The 18449-nt window shown below is 40.3% G+C and overlaps 1 protein-coding gene across 1 annotated transcript in view; it reads left to right on the top strand.

Moving 5' to 3' along the window:
• Window positions 1-15676, top strand: part of APOB (apolipoprotein B) — a 59005-nt gene extending 43329 nt beyond the window's left edge. Inside the window, exons 26-29 of the mRNA XM_086926274.1 lie at window positions 1691-9259; window positions 10317-10431; window positions 11053-11236; window positions 13727-15676. Coding sequence (XP_086782400.1) covers window positions 1691-9259; window positions 10317-10431; window positions 11053-11236; window positions 13727-15523 — 9665 coding nt within the window. The 3' untranslated portion in view covers window positions 15524-15676. The remainder of the gene's footprint in view (window positions 1-1690; window positions 9260-10316; window positions 10432-11052; window positions 11237-13726) is intronic.
• The last annotated feature ends 2773 nt before the right edge of the window (window positions 15677-18449 follow it).

Raw genomic sequence — 18449 nt, forward strand, 5'->3', positions numbered from 1 at the left:
CAGGTGGTTATTTGGTGTGTCATTCCGCCTTCTAGGAATTGTTTTCATTGGGTTGCATGCTAGTCATATAAGAATGGAAATGTAGACTCAAGCATCACACAGTTTGTCTCGTTAAATTCTTTCCTTTTCCAATAGGCATTTTTATACAGGAACCAATCCATTTTTTTAACCTTGATTCCATCTTTGACAAAGCCAATAGGGTGGGCTTTAAGGTGAAAAATAGTTGCTTTGCATGCACCACATGTAAATAGTATGAATACCTGTGTTTACTTGCATTGGCACGCTAAACCCAAACCTATTTTGCCAGTGCTTATGAAATATTTTCCATTCTGCTAAGATGGCTCTAACTTATCTGTCATTAGAGGCAGACTCGCATTTCATTGTGAAAGTAGTCAGATAGGTAGGTCACAAATTCCCTTAAACCCCTCAATTTATTCCCATTGTTAAACAGAAAACACTCAAATTCTTCTAAACAACGTTAGTACAACTTGCAACACATTTCTACTGCTTGATATGTGTGTATATCTTGTACTGCAAACAAGGAAATGCTCATAATGCAGAACGTGGGCTTTGCAGGTAAATGGGCCCAGCAGAAGGTGAGAATCTTTGAGCACAAACCTTATCCACCATGGGAGAACGACAGATGTCTACGTGTTGGCCTTGCATTTCTGTATACCTGCTCCTAGCATGTTCAGGCGAGGTGTTCAGGGACAAACAAGACATGCAAAGGGGCTCATAAGATCCAGACCTACATTTTCTAGCCTTGTATACCAATATGCATACAATATGGCTGTACATTTCTCTTTGCCATTGCTCTGTTGCAATCCAATCAATAGGTCCTTTAAGACGTGTCTTCTAAATATGCACCTGCGTCACCTATGTTGAAAGAGTGAAAGGGTGTTGGAAACATTAGTGGCCCATTGCTCCTCCAACCATTTTTTGGGGGTCAGTTTTACATAGCCTGTACTGGACCTGAAGATATCAGAGTGCCTTATATGAACACCAGTTGCATTACAGACGGAGAAATTCATTTCTATTCAGGGGGAGATTAAGTGATTCGCCTGGAATCACAGGACGTTTGAGCCTCCGCCAGACTTGAACCTGGTTTACCAGCCTCAAAGTTGTCCGCTCTGGCCGTTAAGCCACATGTGTGACTTGAGCCGGTTGATAGTTAGTGAGGGCACACCCAACGATTAGATGTAGATGAAGGATCTCCCTCAACCCTCCATCATATTTTCGAACTATAGACATATATACTTTCAAGACTATAGTGTGCAATGAGTGCACCTCAATCTGTGACTCACAGACTCTGAAGACCATTTCTGCTTATGGATGTACTTCTTTATTCCAACCCCCAATATGGCTGCATTTATACTACTTTGCTACATACTCCTTCCCCTACAGGGCTTTAACGTCTGCTATATGAAGTCAAACATCACTATTTTGAAGGATTACATGTATCATTTCATACTTTGCTTATTTAAATGGTATGACTTTCGTTGATTCCTTCATTGGTACAACTGTTTATAATTTTTTTAAGCACTTATATAGCACTATCACTTACGAAAATAGTTGGGTGAAATTTGAAATATAAAGTCACCAAATGCTGAAAATGTACTGTTATAACTTGCAAAATCACCAATAAGGCTTCTTTCAGATTCTAACTGTGTGTTTCACTTTTCTTTTCCAGGCAAAGCACAGCTGACCCATGATCCTGCAAATTCCTTTGTATGGTCGTATACAGGAAATCTTCATCACAGCTTACTCGATTCCAGCTTGGAGGCCAGAGAAAAAGTAAACTTCAACAGTAATCCACAATATGAGGGTACCTGGGCGTTTGATGCCTCCAGCAAATTGGGACTACAGATTTCTGTTTTGGATACTTTGCAAATGATAGATGAAAACGATAAACTGGGTATAAGTTCTGTCTGGGATGGACAGTTCAAAGTGGCATCGGTATTCTCCAGGATTGGGCACACCACGGACCTTTCAATCAACCTAAAGAACCTTGAAATAACAACAGAAATGAATCTGAAGTTTGATTCATCGTACCTCCAAGCTACCAACAAAATAAGTGGCCGGTATGCTGATGCAGCTCTCGATATCATCTCCACCACTGATGTCCAAAGGGGCACTCTGACAAACAACTTTGTGATAAGCTGCAAAAACAGCCAACTGATCATTAAGTCTGACACCACTGGGAGATACCAGGATTTGGCAGCACTTAACAAAATGGAGGTGACTTTATCTGGCCAGATGGCGGTTATTCGCTCTGAATACCAGGCTGACTACAAACGCAACAGATATTACACCCTACTGTCCGGCTCCCTGGGATCAAATGGTCTGGAACTAAATGCCGACATTAACGTTAAAAGCCAAGCCAATCGGGCAGCCCACAAAGCAACATTAGAAATTAATGGCAATGGCTTATCCACCAGTGCAACAACAAACATTAATTTCAGTCCACTTACTCTTGGAAATGAATTCAATGCAGGAATCGATGCCTCTGGAGCCATGATTAAGATGACAGGCAATGGTCGTTACAAAGAAAACAGTGCAAAATTCACTCTAGATGGGAAAGCTGCCTTAATGGATCTGGTACTTGGAAGCACCTACCAAAGCACTATAATGGGCATTGATAGCAAAAACATATTCAACTTTAAAATAAACAAAGAAGGGCTCAAGGTTTTGAACAACTTAATGGGATCATATGGAGACATGAGGCTGGAATGCAATCACGACCTTAATCTCGCTCCTCCAGCATTAACATATACATCAAAATTTGAGGGCACTCTCAGCACTGACAAGTCCTACAAACAGAGTTTTGATTTGCAAGTTAAACCTTATACCCTTACAGCAACTTTGGAGAATGATTTCAAATATGGTGATGTGGATTTGACCAAAAGGGGAGATTTGCTGTTGGAGCCATTCAAAGTGAGTCTGAAAGACAATATGAGAGGAGCTTACAAAAAGGATGAAATCAAGCACACCTATGAAGTGACTGCAGCTGACTTGTCAGTCAATTATAAGGCAAACACGGTTGGAAAAATACAGGGTAGTGCATTCACACACAACATTGCTATTGAAACATCAGGGCTCAGGATGACTTTTAGCTGTGACACAAACTATGCCTGCAAGTCCTTGCGTTTCACCAATGCTGTACGCTCAACAATGGCTCCATTTGTAATTAGTCTTGATGCTCAGACAACTGGGAATGGGAGGATGGCACTGCTGGGAGATCACACAGGCGAGCTGTATAGCAAAGTCCTCTTTAAAGCAGAACTCTTTGCCTTCACTCTTACTCATGATTACAGAGGGTCTACTGGGCATATTTGTGGGTCTGGGAAAGCACATAACACACTGCTTGATAACAAAATCAACCTGATTTTCACTCCATCAGAACAGTTAAGTTTATGGAAGCTTAAAACCAAGGTAGACAAAAATGGATATTCACAGGATGTCAGTGTTTATAATAATGTTGAAAAGATGGGCGTTGAACTCAGTGGGCAGGTTCTTGCAGATCTCTCCCTTCTGGATTCACCAATAGAATTAGGATTCACACAACACAATCTAATTGACCTTCTAGGTCTAAGAGACAATGTTGCAGAGCCACAGGAATTCAGCCTTTCTGGGTTTGTGAAGTATGATAAGAACAAAGACATGCATGTCATACATCTGCCTTTCTTCGAAAGTCTGCCTGTTTACTTTGAACAGATGAGAGGCGTTGTCCTATCCTCCCTGCAGTCTCTTCAAAATTACCTAAAAAGCATAAACATTGATCAGGTAATAAAAAAATACAAAGCCGCTCTTGATAAGATTCCCCAGCAGCTGAATGACTATGTAAACACATTAGACATAGAGAGCCAGGTCAACGAGGCCAAAGAAAAATTACTTGCTTTTGCAAAGGAGTACAAAATGACAGCAGAAGACCTTGAAAATGCTCTGGAAAATGCCAAGATCAATTTCGAGTCTGCACTAGCCAAACTACAGGATTATCTATCTGAAATGAATGAATACCTGAGACAGAATGTAGATATCTATGAACTAGGGGTCCTTCTGGAAAATGTCATCAACAAAGTAGTAGAAAAGTTAAAGGAATTGGACAAACAGTATGAAATCAGTAAAAGTACTATTCAGTCCATTCAAGACCTTCAGAAATTGGTTCACAAACTTGATGTAAATGAACTAGAAAGTGCTGTTGCATCATGGGCTCAAGAAATGGATGCTCAGTATCAGATCAGATCAAGCATACTAGAAAATCTACAGACGCTGAAGACCCAAATTAATAATGTCAATGTCCAGAAAATTGCAGGCAACTTAAAAACGCAACTGAAGTCTATCAAAATAGAAGAATATGTTGAGAAGCTCAAAGATTCGATACCAATTGATAAACTTAGTGCCCTTCTCGACCAAATCAAAGATATTATGTTAATCATGTTGGAGGACTTTCAGGTGACTGAAAAGATCAATGCATTTGCTGGACAAATGCAAAAGCTTATTACAACATATGAAGTTGACAAACATGCTCAGGCCCTCATTGATAAGTTCATAAAGCTGGTCAACCAATATAAAGTTAAGGAAACAGTAAAGAAGATAACTTCAATGTTTAAAAATATTGACTTCAAATCATGTTTTGAGTCCATGGTCAGAAAGATAGATGAAACCATTCAAGAAGTCAAGTCATATGACTATGAGAAACTTGTTCGAGACCTAAACACATTCCTGGACACACTCATCAAAAAGATCAGGTCATTTGATTATGAAAAGTTTGTGGACCACGTAAATGAGAGACTAATGGAAATAACTCAAAAGATTAACAATGCAATAAAGGACCTCGAGCTACCCCAAAAAGCTGAAGCATTAAGGGAATACTTGAAAGAGCTTACATCAGTAATCTCACATTTCTTGGAGCGATTAGGGGACACCAAACTTGCAACACTAGTTGAATGGTGCAGGGATCTCTTGAGTTCAACAGAACTATCTGACATGAAGAAATTTATAGGTAGAATTCTAGAGGATGTGAGAGACCTGATTTATCTAATAGACGTCAAATTGGAATTCCAGAATTATTTAGAGAAACTTAGTCAAATCTATCGCATGGTGATGATACGCCTTAAAGATCAATGGGAAAAAGTTGCTCAACAGATCATTGCACTAGGAGCAGAGTATGATTTGAGTGAAGTGGCTGAGAAGATTCAGGCATTTGGTGAACAGTGTCTCAATGCATTGATGCAAGCAACGTTTCAGACACCGGAATTTACATTTCCATTGACTGATCTGCACATTCCATCTGTGACAATAAATATGAATAATTTGAGGGAATTGGCAATTCCATCCAGATTTAGCACTCCAAAATTCACCATTTTGAACACCTACAAGGTTCCCTCGTTCACAATTGACCTCAATGAAATCAAGAATAAGATTGTGCAGATAATTGATCAAATGATGTCAAGTGAGTTTCAGTGGCCCTCTTGTGAGGTGTATTTAAAAGATCTAAAAATGAAGGATATTCTTTTTGCTGATATGCCTTTCCCAGAAATACATTTTCCTGAGCTGCAACTGCCTAAATTAGTGATTCCAAAGATAAACTTAGATGGTTTTGAACTTCCAAAATTAGAAATTCCAGAATACAAACTGCCACAAATTCCACATACAGTAACAGTGCCTGCTTTTGGAAAACTTAGTGGTGAATTTAGAGTCAAATCGCCATTCTTTTCGCTTACATCGAGTGCTGATGTACAGAATACAACAATTTCTGAGAAAAACCCTGAATTTGTGGCCTCAGTATCAGCCCAAACAACATCCAAATGTGAAATGATAGCCTTTAACTTAGTTGCGGATGCACGTGTTTCCTCTCCCGGAATGGCCCAATTGATTTTTAAAGAATCTGTCAAGGTCGCCCATAAATTAGTCAAAGTTGACCACAGTGGAGAGGTTACCTTTTCAAGCAGCTACGTCCAGGGAAAAATGGAAACAATGGCCAGTCTGCACACAGAAAAGAATTCGGCACAGTTGCACAATGACATCATTGTCATGCTTCAAAAGGAAATCACCATTGATATGAATACAAGATATTCTCACAAATTGAACATTCCCGAAGTTGAACTCTCAAGCCAACTTGAACTCCAAAATGAGTTGAACACATTGGTAGAGGCTGGAAAAATAGCCATGCTTTCCACTGGCAAGGGAAATTGGAAATGGGCTTGCCCTAATTTTTCAGATGAAGGAACCCATGAATCGAATGTCAAATTTATCGTGAAGGGAGCAACCATTGAAATTTCAGGTTCAAATAAAGTTAATGATAAGTATGTAAAACTTGATCAAAACCTGAAATACGAATCCGGCTTTTTAAGTTTTGCTTCGCTTGAAATACAGTCTGAAGCAGATTCTCCGTATGTAGGGCGCAGTGTCCTTAAGATTGATGGAAAAGGACAGCTTGATGAGATGAAAGCACAGCTAACAGCAACACACAATGCAGAACTTGCTGGACGAGCCACTGGCACAATCAGCAATTCACTGTCCTTTTTGTTCCAGCCATTTGAGATCAGTCTCTCGACTAACAACAATGGAAATTTAAAGGTTGCGTTCCCAATGAAACTGACAGGCAAAATTGAATTCTTGAATAACTATGCTCTGGTACTGAACTCGACAACACAACAGATGAACTGGCAGGTAAATGGCAGGTTTAACCAGTACAAATATTCTCACACTATTTCCTCTGGCAACACTGAGGATAAAATTGATGCACGTGTTGCAATGAATGGTGAAGCCAATCTTGACTTCCTAAATGTTCCTATCACTATTCCTGAACTCCCGATTCCTTACAGCGCATCTAAGACTCCTGAGGTGAAAGATTTCTCTCTTTGGGAAAGAACAGGTTTGAAGAATTGGTTGAAAACAACCAAACAGTCTTTTGACCTCAATGTGATTCTTCAGTATAAAAAGAATAAGGACATGCATGCTATCCCATTTCCTTTAGGTACCTTGTATGACAATATTAATCAGAACATGAAAATCCTGAACAAACGTTTTGAGAAAGGTAGGGATAACACCATTGCTGCCCTTATAGATTCATACAACAAAGCCAAGGCAGAGTTTGAGAAGTACAAAGTGGAAAATGCAGTGAACAAAGTACCAAGAATATTCCGAATTACTGGATACACCATACCTGTTCTTAACATCGAAGTGTCGCCTTTCACCGCGGAGCTTCCTGCATTTGGTTATGTTGTTCCAAAGGAGATAAGAACTCCCAGTTTCACAGTTCCAGTTATCGGATTTTCTGTGCCTACTTACACCTTAGTCTTACCGTCTTTGGAAATGCCAGTACTTCATGTCCCCCTCACTCTACGCAGACTCACCCTGCCTCGCTTCAAACTGCCTAATGCGCGGAATGAAATTTTTATTCCTGCTATGGGTGACCTGACGTATGATTTCTCTTTCAAATCAAATGTTATTTCTTTGGCCACAGCGGCTGGTCTGTACAACCAGACTGACATATCGGCACGCTTCAGTTCCTCTTGCACGTCTGTTGTTGAAGCTCTGCAGTATAAGTTAGATGGGACCACAAGTTTGACAAGAAAACGAGGACTGAAGCTGGCCACAGCTTTGTCCTTGACCAGTAAATATGTGGAGGGCAATCATGAAAGTTCTCTGACCTTTGCAAAGAAAAACATTGAAGCTGCAGTGGCAACAGTAGCCAAACTTTCGACGCCCATCATTAAATTCAATTTTAACCAAGAGTTAGCAGGTAATACAAAATCCAAGCCCACAGTTTCATCAACAATGAATCTGAATTATGAATTGAATGATGCCACGTATGGCAACGTTGCCAAAGGTACAGTTAAGAACACGCTCAGCCTGGAAGGCCTTTCAAACTATTTGTCAGTTGAAACATCAACAAATGGTGATATTAATGGAATCTTGTTTTCAAAAAACAAATTTATGGGAAAATTGAACAAAGAAGTAAGTGCCTATCTGAATGCTAATGGTGCACGATCTACAATGAAGTTAGATGGCAATACTAAAGTTGATGGTTTTGGAAGTGTAGATATGAAGGAAAATCTGGCCATTGAAGCTTCTCTGCGAAGGGTCTACGCAGTATGGGAACACACAGGCAAAAACAGTTTCAATTATGCACCGTTTTCAAGCAAGGGTACTCAGAGTAGTAAAGCAACACTAGAGATGTCTCCTTGCAGCTGGTTGGCAAATGTTCAGCTGCAGGTTGACCAACCACACATGCTCATCGATGCAGTGAGCCAGAATGTTGTCCTCAGCATGACCTGTGAAAAGCAGACATTTAGCTGGAATGGAGCGGGGCAGGCAAACCGTGTAGTCCTCAGTCATGACGTGCAACTGGCAAATGACAAAGCAGAGGTACGACTGGATGTTGCTGGCTCATTGCAAGGACATGTAGCCTTCCTAAAGTCAATTGTGCTGCCAGTGTATGACAGAAACTTGTGGGACATCTTAAAATTCGACGTTACCACCAGTGCTGACAAGAAACAGTACTTCAACAGCTCAGCATCAATTGTCTACACGAAAAACAAAGAAGGCTTCTTTTTTGGTTTACCAGTTCAGAAACTTGCTGATGGTGTAGTAATTACAGTCCCACAGTTAGAACTTCAAGTTCCACAATGGATTAAAGACATCCCAAGTAAAGTGAGCGAGATACAGATGCCAGACTTCAGTATGCCCCAGGACATGCCCAACTCCTTCTCTACTCCAGAGTTCAGAGTACCTTTCACAAATTTGGATGTGCCATCCTACGATGTTGATTTCAGTAAAATAAAGGTACCCAGAAAATTAACCACCTTACCCTTCGACCTTGCATTACCAGCACTGCCTAAAGTAAGATTCCCAAAAGTTGACATCAGTACCAAGTACTTGACAATGGAAGAGTACAAGATTCCGTACTTTGAGGTGACTGTGCCAAAATTCGAACTAGTTCTCCCCGAGTACACCCTACCAAAAACAATCGAATCATTGGACCTCAATGAAATTGCCAAAAAGATTGCGGACTTTGAACTGCCAACCATTACAATTCCAGAGCAGAAGATTGAGTTGCCACCTCTCAAACTTAACTTGCCTGGAGGCATTTTTATCCCAGCCTTTGGTGCCCTGACGGGGTCTGTTAAAGTGGCTACACCAATATACACTGCTTCCTGGTCTGTCGCACTTAAAAATGCAACAAATGCTCTTGAAGCTACTATTGACACAACATGCAGTTCAACATTACAATTTCTAGAATACGATCTTGACGGTAAGATACATATTTTCAATTTTGCTTTATAACATAGAATATTTTTTGATTATATTCATTTGATATCAGGTACTTCTTTTCAAAATGTAGATATCTTATGATTAGTTTTAGCACCAATAACAGATTAAGAACAATAAATTTCTGCTCTAAAATAAAGAATGGGCCAAAGCAAGCTTCACTTTTCATTCCTCCTAGTTTAGACCAAGGAAAACTCAGCTTCGGGAGCTGCAAATTTGATAGACGCCAATCTGACACCTCCTGTAGATCCCCCTATAATTTCTCCTCTTTCTTCTGTCTGATCCTGATCTCTAAATACCCGCAGATCTGTTTGAAGGAAGGGGTAGGGAGAAAGGTTGTGACTGCCCTAGCTTTGCCCAGCACTTTGTCAGTAGAAGGGGGTGCAGAAATGAGGCAGATTCCAACAATGTTTTCACATCGCATGCCACTACAACACAAGTGGTTACAATGACCGCGTTGTTACATCGCATGCCATTACAATGTAAGCTGTTACAATGAATTGATGTAGGGGGCAGAAGGTGTAGGATTTTAAATCCCACACCTTCCCGACTGTTGCACAGACTGGAGTTGGAATAGTGAGTTATAGTATTCCAACATCCAGCGCCCCCTACAGCAAGTCGTTGTAATGACTTGCTTTGTAATGGTCTGCGATGTAACAACGCGGTCGTTGTAATGACCGTGTTGTAATGGCATGCATTCTAAACACATGCGTTGTAAGTGACATATTCGTTTTTATAACTGAAGGAAGTGAAGGAGAACAAGAAAGGCCATGTTGTGAACATACCCCCTCTCCCCTTGCACATCTGATCCATGGGATCAGCTTATAGGGATGTGTGTGCTGATGGTGTATCTTTCAGTAATATAGCACTCCACCTGTGGATTTTCAGAGACAATTTGGATAAACCCAAGCTTGTCTCCGTGGGAAGGAGTCCCGTTATTGAGAGAGCATCTTATAGGTTTTACAATGAGTGCGTTTAAAACCGTAGCAACATAAATCAAAGGGTTTGTAAAACTCATAAACCTGTCCTATTTTCTGCAGCTACTGCTTCTGGCGCAATCGAGGGCAGCGCATTGAAACTCACTGGCAAAGGAACACTTTCACATCTTGACCTGAGTGCCGAATGGCAAGAGGACATCGTCTTTGATGGCCTGAGGTAAACAGTTTTATTTGTTTGTAAATAATACCGAGAAAACGGGAGCCACATATCCACCGTCACAGGTGAAGCAGGCAATTCAGAAAACATTCTTTTTTTTTTTTAGAAAGGCAAAGACCGCACGATAAACAAAGGTTTGAACCATAAAAATGGAACATAATGATTTTATTACATTAATGTGAGGCAAACCAGACTCTTTAAATTCTTATGACGTAATCATGCACTTAGTAGATACATATTTTGCTCCATTTTTGACAAATGTTATTTCTCGGAGGTGTGGGGTGGGGGTAATTTTATTGGCAAATTGTATTGCATATGAAAATCATTCAAAGTGATTTGTATTTTTAGGAATAGTTTTTGTCCATTTTTACCCTTGTGGAAAAGCATTTTCATGTCTGAACCACCAGAACACCATTGCTTTGCGGAACGGAGACATCGTCAAAAATAGTTTTGGGTTATTTGAGCAAAGTTTGTAGCTTGTGTGTGCAGCTTGGTAAATACCAAATTTCATTTATATGCAAATCAATTTTGAAAATAGTAAAAGCAAAAAAATGCTCCCAGTACTGCCTCAGGTAAGTACACCGCTTGTAACCTACATTAATTTTGCTTCTTCTTCTGCAGGGTTCCAAGGCATTCAATAAGAATGGACATTACTAGTCCTACATTTGCCGATGTAAAATTCCTCTCCCAGGACGAAGGCAATAAGATCTCCTCATCTGTGTCTTCACCATCCGCCGGCACACTGGGGCTGATTATTGAAAAGGACACCAGTGTCATCAGAGCCAAAGTATACAGCCGCACAGCCGTAAGTGCACACAACCTTCTGCGTATTGCATGTTCTGACAATTTAGGGTAAACCATCAGCAAAATGGTAGGAAACGTGCAAACACTGGAATCTAAGTTACTGAAGTTAAATTCTTAACTAATGCTTGGGAGTTCAAGGGCTTACCATTAGCCTAGCCAAGATGATCCTGCCTCTGGACAGGGTTCCACCTGTATCTTTGAGAGTAGGGATTCATGTGAAACTTCACCTGACATGTAGGACACTAAACATTTAGAAATGGTTTCTAGAACTTGCAAACTGCACTCTTTTGTTGTTCTTGTACATCGGGAACTCTATTTAGCCCTCTTGTATGTTTCAAACAGTTTAAATTGTACAGGTGCACAATGAATTATCTTAGTAACACACCAAGAATTTGTTGTTTTCATTCAATCAGTCAATCAATCAGGTATTTGTGAAGCGCACTACTTACCCGTGAGGGTCTCAAGGTGCGGGGGGAGGGGGAAGGGGTGCTGCTACTAAGGGGGGGGGGTGAGAAGTCAGAGTAAGTTAAAGTAGTTACCTATTTACTTGCAACCTTTCAAGCCCAGATTGAAAATAATGTGAAATACTGATGATCTAAAATCGTAGTCAGCGCAGTGGAATGTAATAAGTAAAACAACACATAAAAAGGACATATCTAAGCTGTTATATGTTACACTGAATAATTTGTAGGTTCAAAACCTGACACGTAATTGTAATGATTGACCAGCATACAACACTTCAAAGTAACTCCATAAAGAAAGAATTTGATTGCATATTTTATACAGAGCATTGCTCAATTTTCGTTTTAGAGCTCTATTCTCAGGCTTTATCTGTAAGTAGTTGTGTATTACTGGTGCTTTGAATATAAAATAAACCTGAATATCCAGGCCTGATTAGCAAAGTATATGATATTAGTGTCAGTTGCTAAAAACAACATTTGCACTTTTTTCTCGAGTCAAAACTTCTAGAAGTAATGTGACTCCTTCCTGTGGCTACTGTATTGCTTTGCACTAATGAATATTATGTGGAATCAATAGGTGTCTCTTTGAGGGACCACTAATTGGACAAAAAAAGACTAATGGCATAAAAATCCCCCAGACAGGCAGGGCATTTAAGATTGTAAATTGTAGAGGAACCTGGAACTCACGAACCCTAGACCAGTGTATATGAGGATTGGATCCCACTGGCCCAGAAACCCCAGAGACGGTGCTGATCAAGAAATACTCTATATAGCGAAGAGACTCTAACTAGCAATTAGACCAGTGTTACGTGCGAGGTTCTGCATAGACAAACAATCCTAATTGTGAGCTGGTGCCCCAATGCCGAAATCTGCACTGGCGCAGACATTTCTCATGCATGAAGTCCCAGGTGAGGAAACCACCATGGTCCTCAAAGTGCCTCCTGGTGCCAGGCGCATGCTTCATGAAAGGCAACCGCTGCTCATAGTTTTCTGTCCTGATTCTGCAGACCACTGAGCTAGACACCACTGTGCAGCATGGCAATACACAGCTGCATCTTACTCACATTTTAGGTGTGACTTATATACATATGTCACACATAAAGGCATGTTTACTCATGGAAAATGTGGCGTTTCCACAAAGCTGTGCTTCTCGAGCTAGCTTAACTTACTCTTGAAAATACATGAATGAGTCAGTGCTAAACCTGGAGTAAAACACAAATACTCGTTATCCTTTTTCATGAACCATGTCTAGATATCCACATGTAATTGACACTAAAGACATGAATAAAATACAACTACTCATAGAAAAGCCTGGTAAATTACAACCTCAATTCCTTAAACTCTAAGATCAGAAATAAAAGTCTCCACAGCTGTACCTTCCCTGGACCCAGTTGTACCCATAAGCGTATTTACAAGATTGGAATGCGTATTGTTCCTACATGGCTCCTATTGTACATGACCCAGAACCGCAACATTAGATACAGAGTTCAGAGTATGGTCGTTTATTCTGGATTTTAACGATTTACCTATTCAGTACTGCAATGCAAGTTTATCACTGGGATGATTTCCTTGTCTACAGCCAGCAATATGGTTTATCAGAATGGGTTACCTCCATCTGAAAACCACTGGTTTGTAAAATTGCTAATAACCTCTCTGTTTCACTCATGCCTCATCGTAAATGGGTACACTGCGAGGAACATGATCAGTCAGTGAATATGGAAAAAGCTAGTAAGCTGGCATAGCTCAGGGGTGGGCATCTGGTTCCATTTTCAACCACTAAGAAATCATAGCCCAAACATGGTGATGGCATGGCTATTATTTTAAAAAAATTTCAAAGCAATACCCAGCTTTCAGAGATCTCAATTCTTACTGTGGTCAAAATGACACTTATATGAGGAGATATCCACTAAGTCTTGTTTAACAGGCATAGATATTGTTGTAATAGGGGCTACCTTCATTTTCATCTTGCATGCTCAATGTATTGAGTCATTGTGGAATTCATCTTACAGCTATTCGTGTCTTCTTTACAGTCTTCACCCGCAAAGGACCTTGCCATACTGAAGAGTGAGATATCCCTAAAGAATCCTGAGCAGATTCAGATTAAAAACAACTGGAAATCAGAAGCCATTGCAGACATACTGTCAGGCACGAAAGACAAACTCCCTCAGATGTCTGATGCCATCTATAACTTTGTAAACAAATACCACAATGAACATCTGGGCATGGACCTTAAGTCAGCCTCTCAGAAGATGAAGGATAGCATGGAAAATAGCATTGATGAAGCATACAAGGTGGCTAGTAACCAGATTGATGACTTCGAACAGAAACTACGTACTGCAGCCAACCAAGCTGAAGAAAAGTACCAGAGTGCACGAAATCAGGCTGAGCAGATGTATCAAGATCAAGGGTCTCCAATAGACTACTTGCACATCAGGGCAGTGTTTTTCGATACTTCAATTAATCTCATGAAGGCATACCAAAAACAAATAAAGGACCTGATTGATGCTGCGATCAAGGTCTTAAAAGCCACCAAGTTCCAGTTGCCTGGTCAGACAAAGCAGTATACTGGGGAAGAACTGTACACAATGGCTATGGAGCACCTGATCCAAAAAACACAACAATATTCAGATGCTCTTGTTAAGTTTGTGAGCGAGTTGGAAATAACAGTTCCAGGTACAGACGCAAGCATCCAGGGCAAGCAAGTGATTGAGCAGATTAAAAAGCTTCTGAAAGATTTCCAGCAAAATGTCAAAAAGGCATTGAATACGCTTAAAAAGATCAACTGGGAAGAAAAGCTCAAGCAAATTAGCCAGTTTTTGCAAGCAACCTTCAAAAGGGTGGAAGACATCTTTGAGTCTCTGAAGAACATTAAATATGAAAACATCAACATGCAAGCTCAGGAGATGTACAAAGATGTCATGAACTCAGACTATGGTCGGCAACTTGAAGCTTTTGTAGGAGATATGCTCGAATTTGCCTCTCAAATGCGTGAGATTTGCCATAGAGGGCTACAAGATATTTCAGAAAAGCTACAGCAGCTTCTAGCATACATGAAAACATTGCGAGCAGAGTATTGGGATCCTAACATAGTTGGATGGTCAGTGAAATACTATGAAGTGGAGGAGAAGATGGCTGAGTTGCTCCAGCAGATATCTGTGCAGGACTTGTACACAAAATACATTGAGGAGATATATGATTTGGCCTTGCGCCTGATCAAAAATTTGGAAGAGTTCTTGGAAAAATATGGGAAGGAGTACTATGACCACATTAATGATCTGGTGACTGACGCAGAAGGGAAAGGAAGAAAGAAGATGACAGAACTGACTACCCTCACTCAAGGTAAGATCCGCGATTGGTCTGCCACTGCCAAAGAAAATGCAGCAGAATTCAATGACTATCTGAAAGCAAACCTGCAGGAGGCCTACACCAGCTTGTCTGAGTCATATGACAGGTTTATTGCTGAAGCATCGCGATTAATCGATCTGTCAATTGAGAAGTACAACATTATTATTGAGTACATTACGCAACTTCTCCAAAGTCTTCAGACAGCAGCCACTAACAGTGTCAAGCCATACATAGCTACTCGCAAAGGAGAGCTGAAAGTAGATGTACCACACCCATTTAAATGGCAGTCATTCAATGAGATTCCCCAATTGAGAGATGATGTAATTAGCAAGAAAATGGAAATCATCAAACAATTGATCCAGGATGGTGTAGACCAAAGTTCCAGGAAATGGGAAGAACTGCAAGGGTTTATTGACCAGCAGCTTGCTGAAGGAAAGCTTAGTGTTCAGCAAATCATGGAAAATATCCAGCAACTCTTATAAAACTGAAAAGACAATAACTAAGCAAAATGCCATGTTTTTAGTGACATATATTTAAAGATTACTGAAATTTACTAAATGTGCACCTATTAAAACATGTAATAAGTATTAAAAAAAATCACTAAGTTGGTTTCAAATAAAAATACTTCGTCACCATTGTGCATCATTATTTGCAAGCATAGTTATATGATAACATTTATAAAGTACCAAAATAAACTATTACGAATTGTGCTGCGTTCTCATACCATGTAGGATTTAATTCATTATGACCACATCGTAATGTGTCTTTAAATAAAATCTAAGCACTTATATGTACTGATTTCTGTATAGTGAAATTGTAACAGTGTAGCAAATTAATTGTGTCTAAGTGATCCTGTCACAGAGCTGGCTAAAAAGCACTGTACTCCTTGGAGTGGGCTAAACACAATTCTTAAGATTTAATATTAGAGTTCGGTCATTAGGAAATATCCCCTGATTTGTTGATGAAATGCCAAATCCACAACTGCATTCAGATGAATTGCCTATGCTATACTATCCCTATGGCAGAGGTAATTCAGCGAAGTAATTCTCCACTGGTGGAGAGAGTGTTTACCATTTCCTCACAAAATCTGGGTGTTTCCGATTGCCATCTACTCCGGGATTACTTTTTGCATGAGGTGGGGGTGGAATAAAGCTCAATATTTACAACAGTGCTATGGTTAAGAAAAATAACATATGCATTGTCCAGGACACATTTTGTGGCAGAGTGGGGCATATTTACCAGGGCATCACTTTTTACGACACTCCGGTGGCTCAGTGCCCAGCTCCATATATGCATCGCAGCGCTAAGCCAGTTTGCATGGCTTAACGCTGTATTGTAAATATTGTTCCCTTTCATGCAGTTTTCTGCATCAAGGGGGCATGCAGTGGGTGTTGCTGTGGGCATTCCACCACAACACCCAATGTTTTTGACAATGCCTGAAATTCACAAGGATCTGTAAATCTGAGACAGTGCCAACAGCTAATGCCATTGAAAAACAGGTGGTAGAGTGGCGCAACAAGGAGAAATAACTTTTATTTCTCCTAGTTTTTTTTTCTTCATATTTGCTGCATTCTGCTGCCCAAAACGAAGGACCAAGGTGCCTTTAATGATTGTTTATTTGCAGGAAGGTGTCCCTCCCTGCACATAAACAATCATGTCTGCGATGAGGCACTCTTGCAGAAGAGTGCAAGGGTGCCTGTACTGACGGTAGGATGTCTTTTTGCACCAGTACAAGGGAAATCACAGGGGTCAGCTTGTATATATATAAATACACCCCCTCCCTGCATTTGGAAAATTACGCACCTTGGTGCAGCTAGCTATATTGCTTGCAGTGCCACACCATTTTCATTGTAAACATGCCCTAGTGAGTCTTAGACTATCATTTCTTGCGTACAGTTGCATTGAAAGCAGGACTACCTCATGAAAATTGGCATGCTGAATACCATCTGATCAAAAGCATCTTAGGGGTCAAAAGGAATTAGAAATCAGGAATCACCCTTGTTGACCATAATCAGATCATTATTCACCATTAGAAGTAGCAAATTGTCTGTGCTGATTGGAAATTGTGATGACAAATATTTTTCTCAATGCACTGTTTAGGCTGGTTTCCATATGATTTTGAAGGCTTTGGCAAGAACATATAGTCTGGAAATGGAATGGAAGTTGTTAAAATCTTCCTGATCTGCAGACAGCTTTTTAGCAGTGATATGACCTGACATATTTTGGAAGTATGAGATTTCCCGTAGAACAAGTGAGAAGCTGATCAGTATAGTTTGCCGACACATTGGCAGAGACAGGGTTCAGAAAGTGATAGGAGGGTTTAAACTTTAAATTGGTGTCTATAAATTTTGGTTGGTGCATTTCCCTAAAGTATAGACATATCAAACAAAAGTGAAGATAGGAAAGGGGAATCTAGGTTATCATCTGGATGGATGAGAGATAATTAGCTATAATCCCATACTTTCAAATATATGGTTTCATATAGGTTACCACGTTTTGTCTCCTTTACCAATAAACCACAATGAAGACACTCTCAGGTTGACAGCATGTCATTCCAGTGCTTCCTAACCCATTATTTATAGGTAATCAACACATACATAAGTCAGATTATCAGATGTAAAACATATTTGTCTCAAACACTGTGCATTCATAGGGTCCCAAACTGCGAGTGAGGGCTCATTCCCAGATTTCTTTTCATAGCAGTATTGTAGACTGCCTGTTAGAAATGGGGTCACTGGTTTACTGGATTGTGAGCCCTAGTGAAGCAGCAACCACATTCCTAGACAGGGTAAGGCACAAGCAAACCCCAAATGAACCTGAGCTCACCTTCTGGTAGCTTGGCACAGAGCAGTTAGGCTTAACTTGAAGTCAATGTGTAAAGTATTTATGCAACCCTTCCAGCAGTAAAACAGTAGAAACACAACACAAAAAGATCCCACTCTAAGTTTAGAAAACTAGAGTAACTTTTAAGAAATAAAATAGAGTAAAAATCCAATTACTAAAACTGGAATATTGAATTTAAAAGTTTTATGTTGCATTAGAGCGTAAAGCAAAAAAAGCGCCAACAAGGGATATATGGCTGTGCAAGATCTGACATAGTCACAAGTTAAGGCCAACTGCAATGGAGGTTGGGCCGGATACAGGGACCTAGTTAGACCCTCTGAACAAAGTATCTTAAATTCTGGTTGCAGAGCATTGAGTGGAACGGGTTGAACAAGCGTTGCACAGCCAAAGTGATGCGTCAGTTGTGAGATGCAGCAAGGTTGTAGTGCCCTCATCAAGGATCCCATCGACGGGCTTTGTGATACAAAGTCCGAAGTCAGGGTCACGGCACATAGCTGGCAATGCATTAGTTTCAAGGACATGTGAGGCTGTGATGTGGACTCTGCCGTCGTTGTCGAAGCTGCC

The sequence above is a fragment of the Lissotriton vulgaris genome, chromosome 6, assembly GCF_964263255.1.
Source record: "Lissotriton vulgaris chromosome 6, aLisVul1.2, whole genome shotgun sequence".
Taxonomy (NCBI): domain Eukaryota; kingdom Metazoa; phylum Chordata; class Amphibia; order Caudata; family Salamandridae; genus Lissotriton; species Lissotriton vulgaris.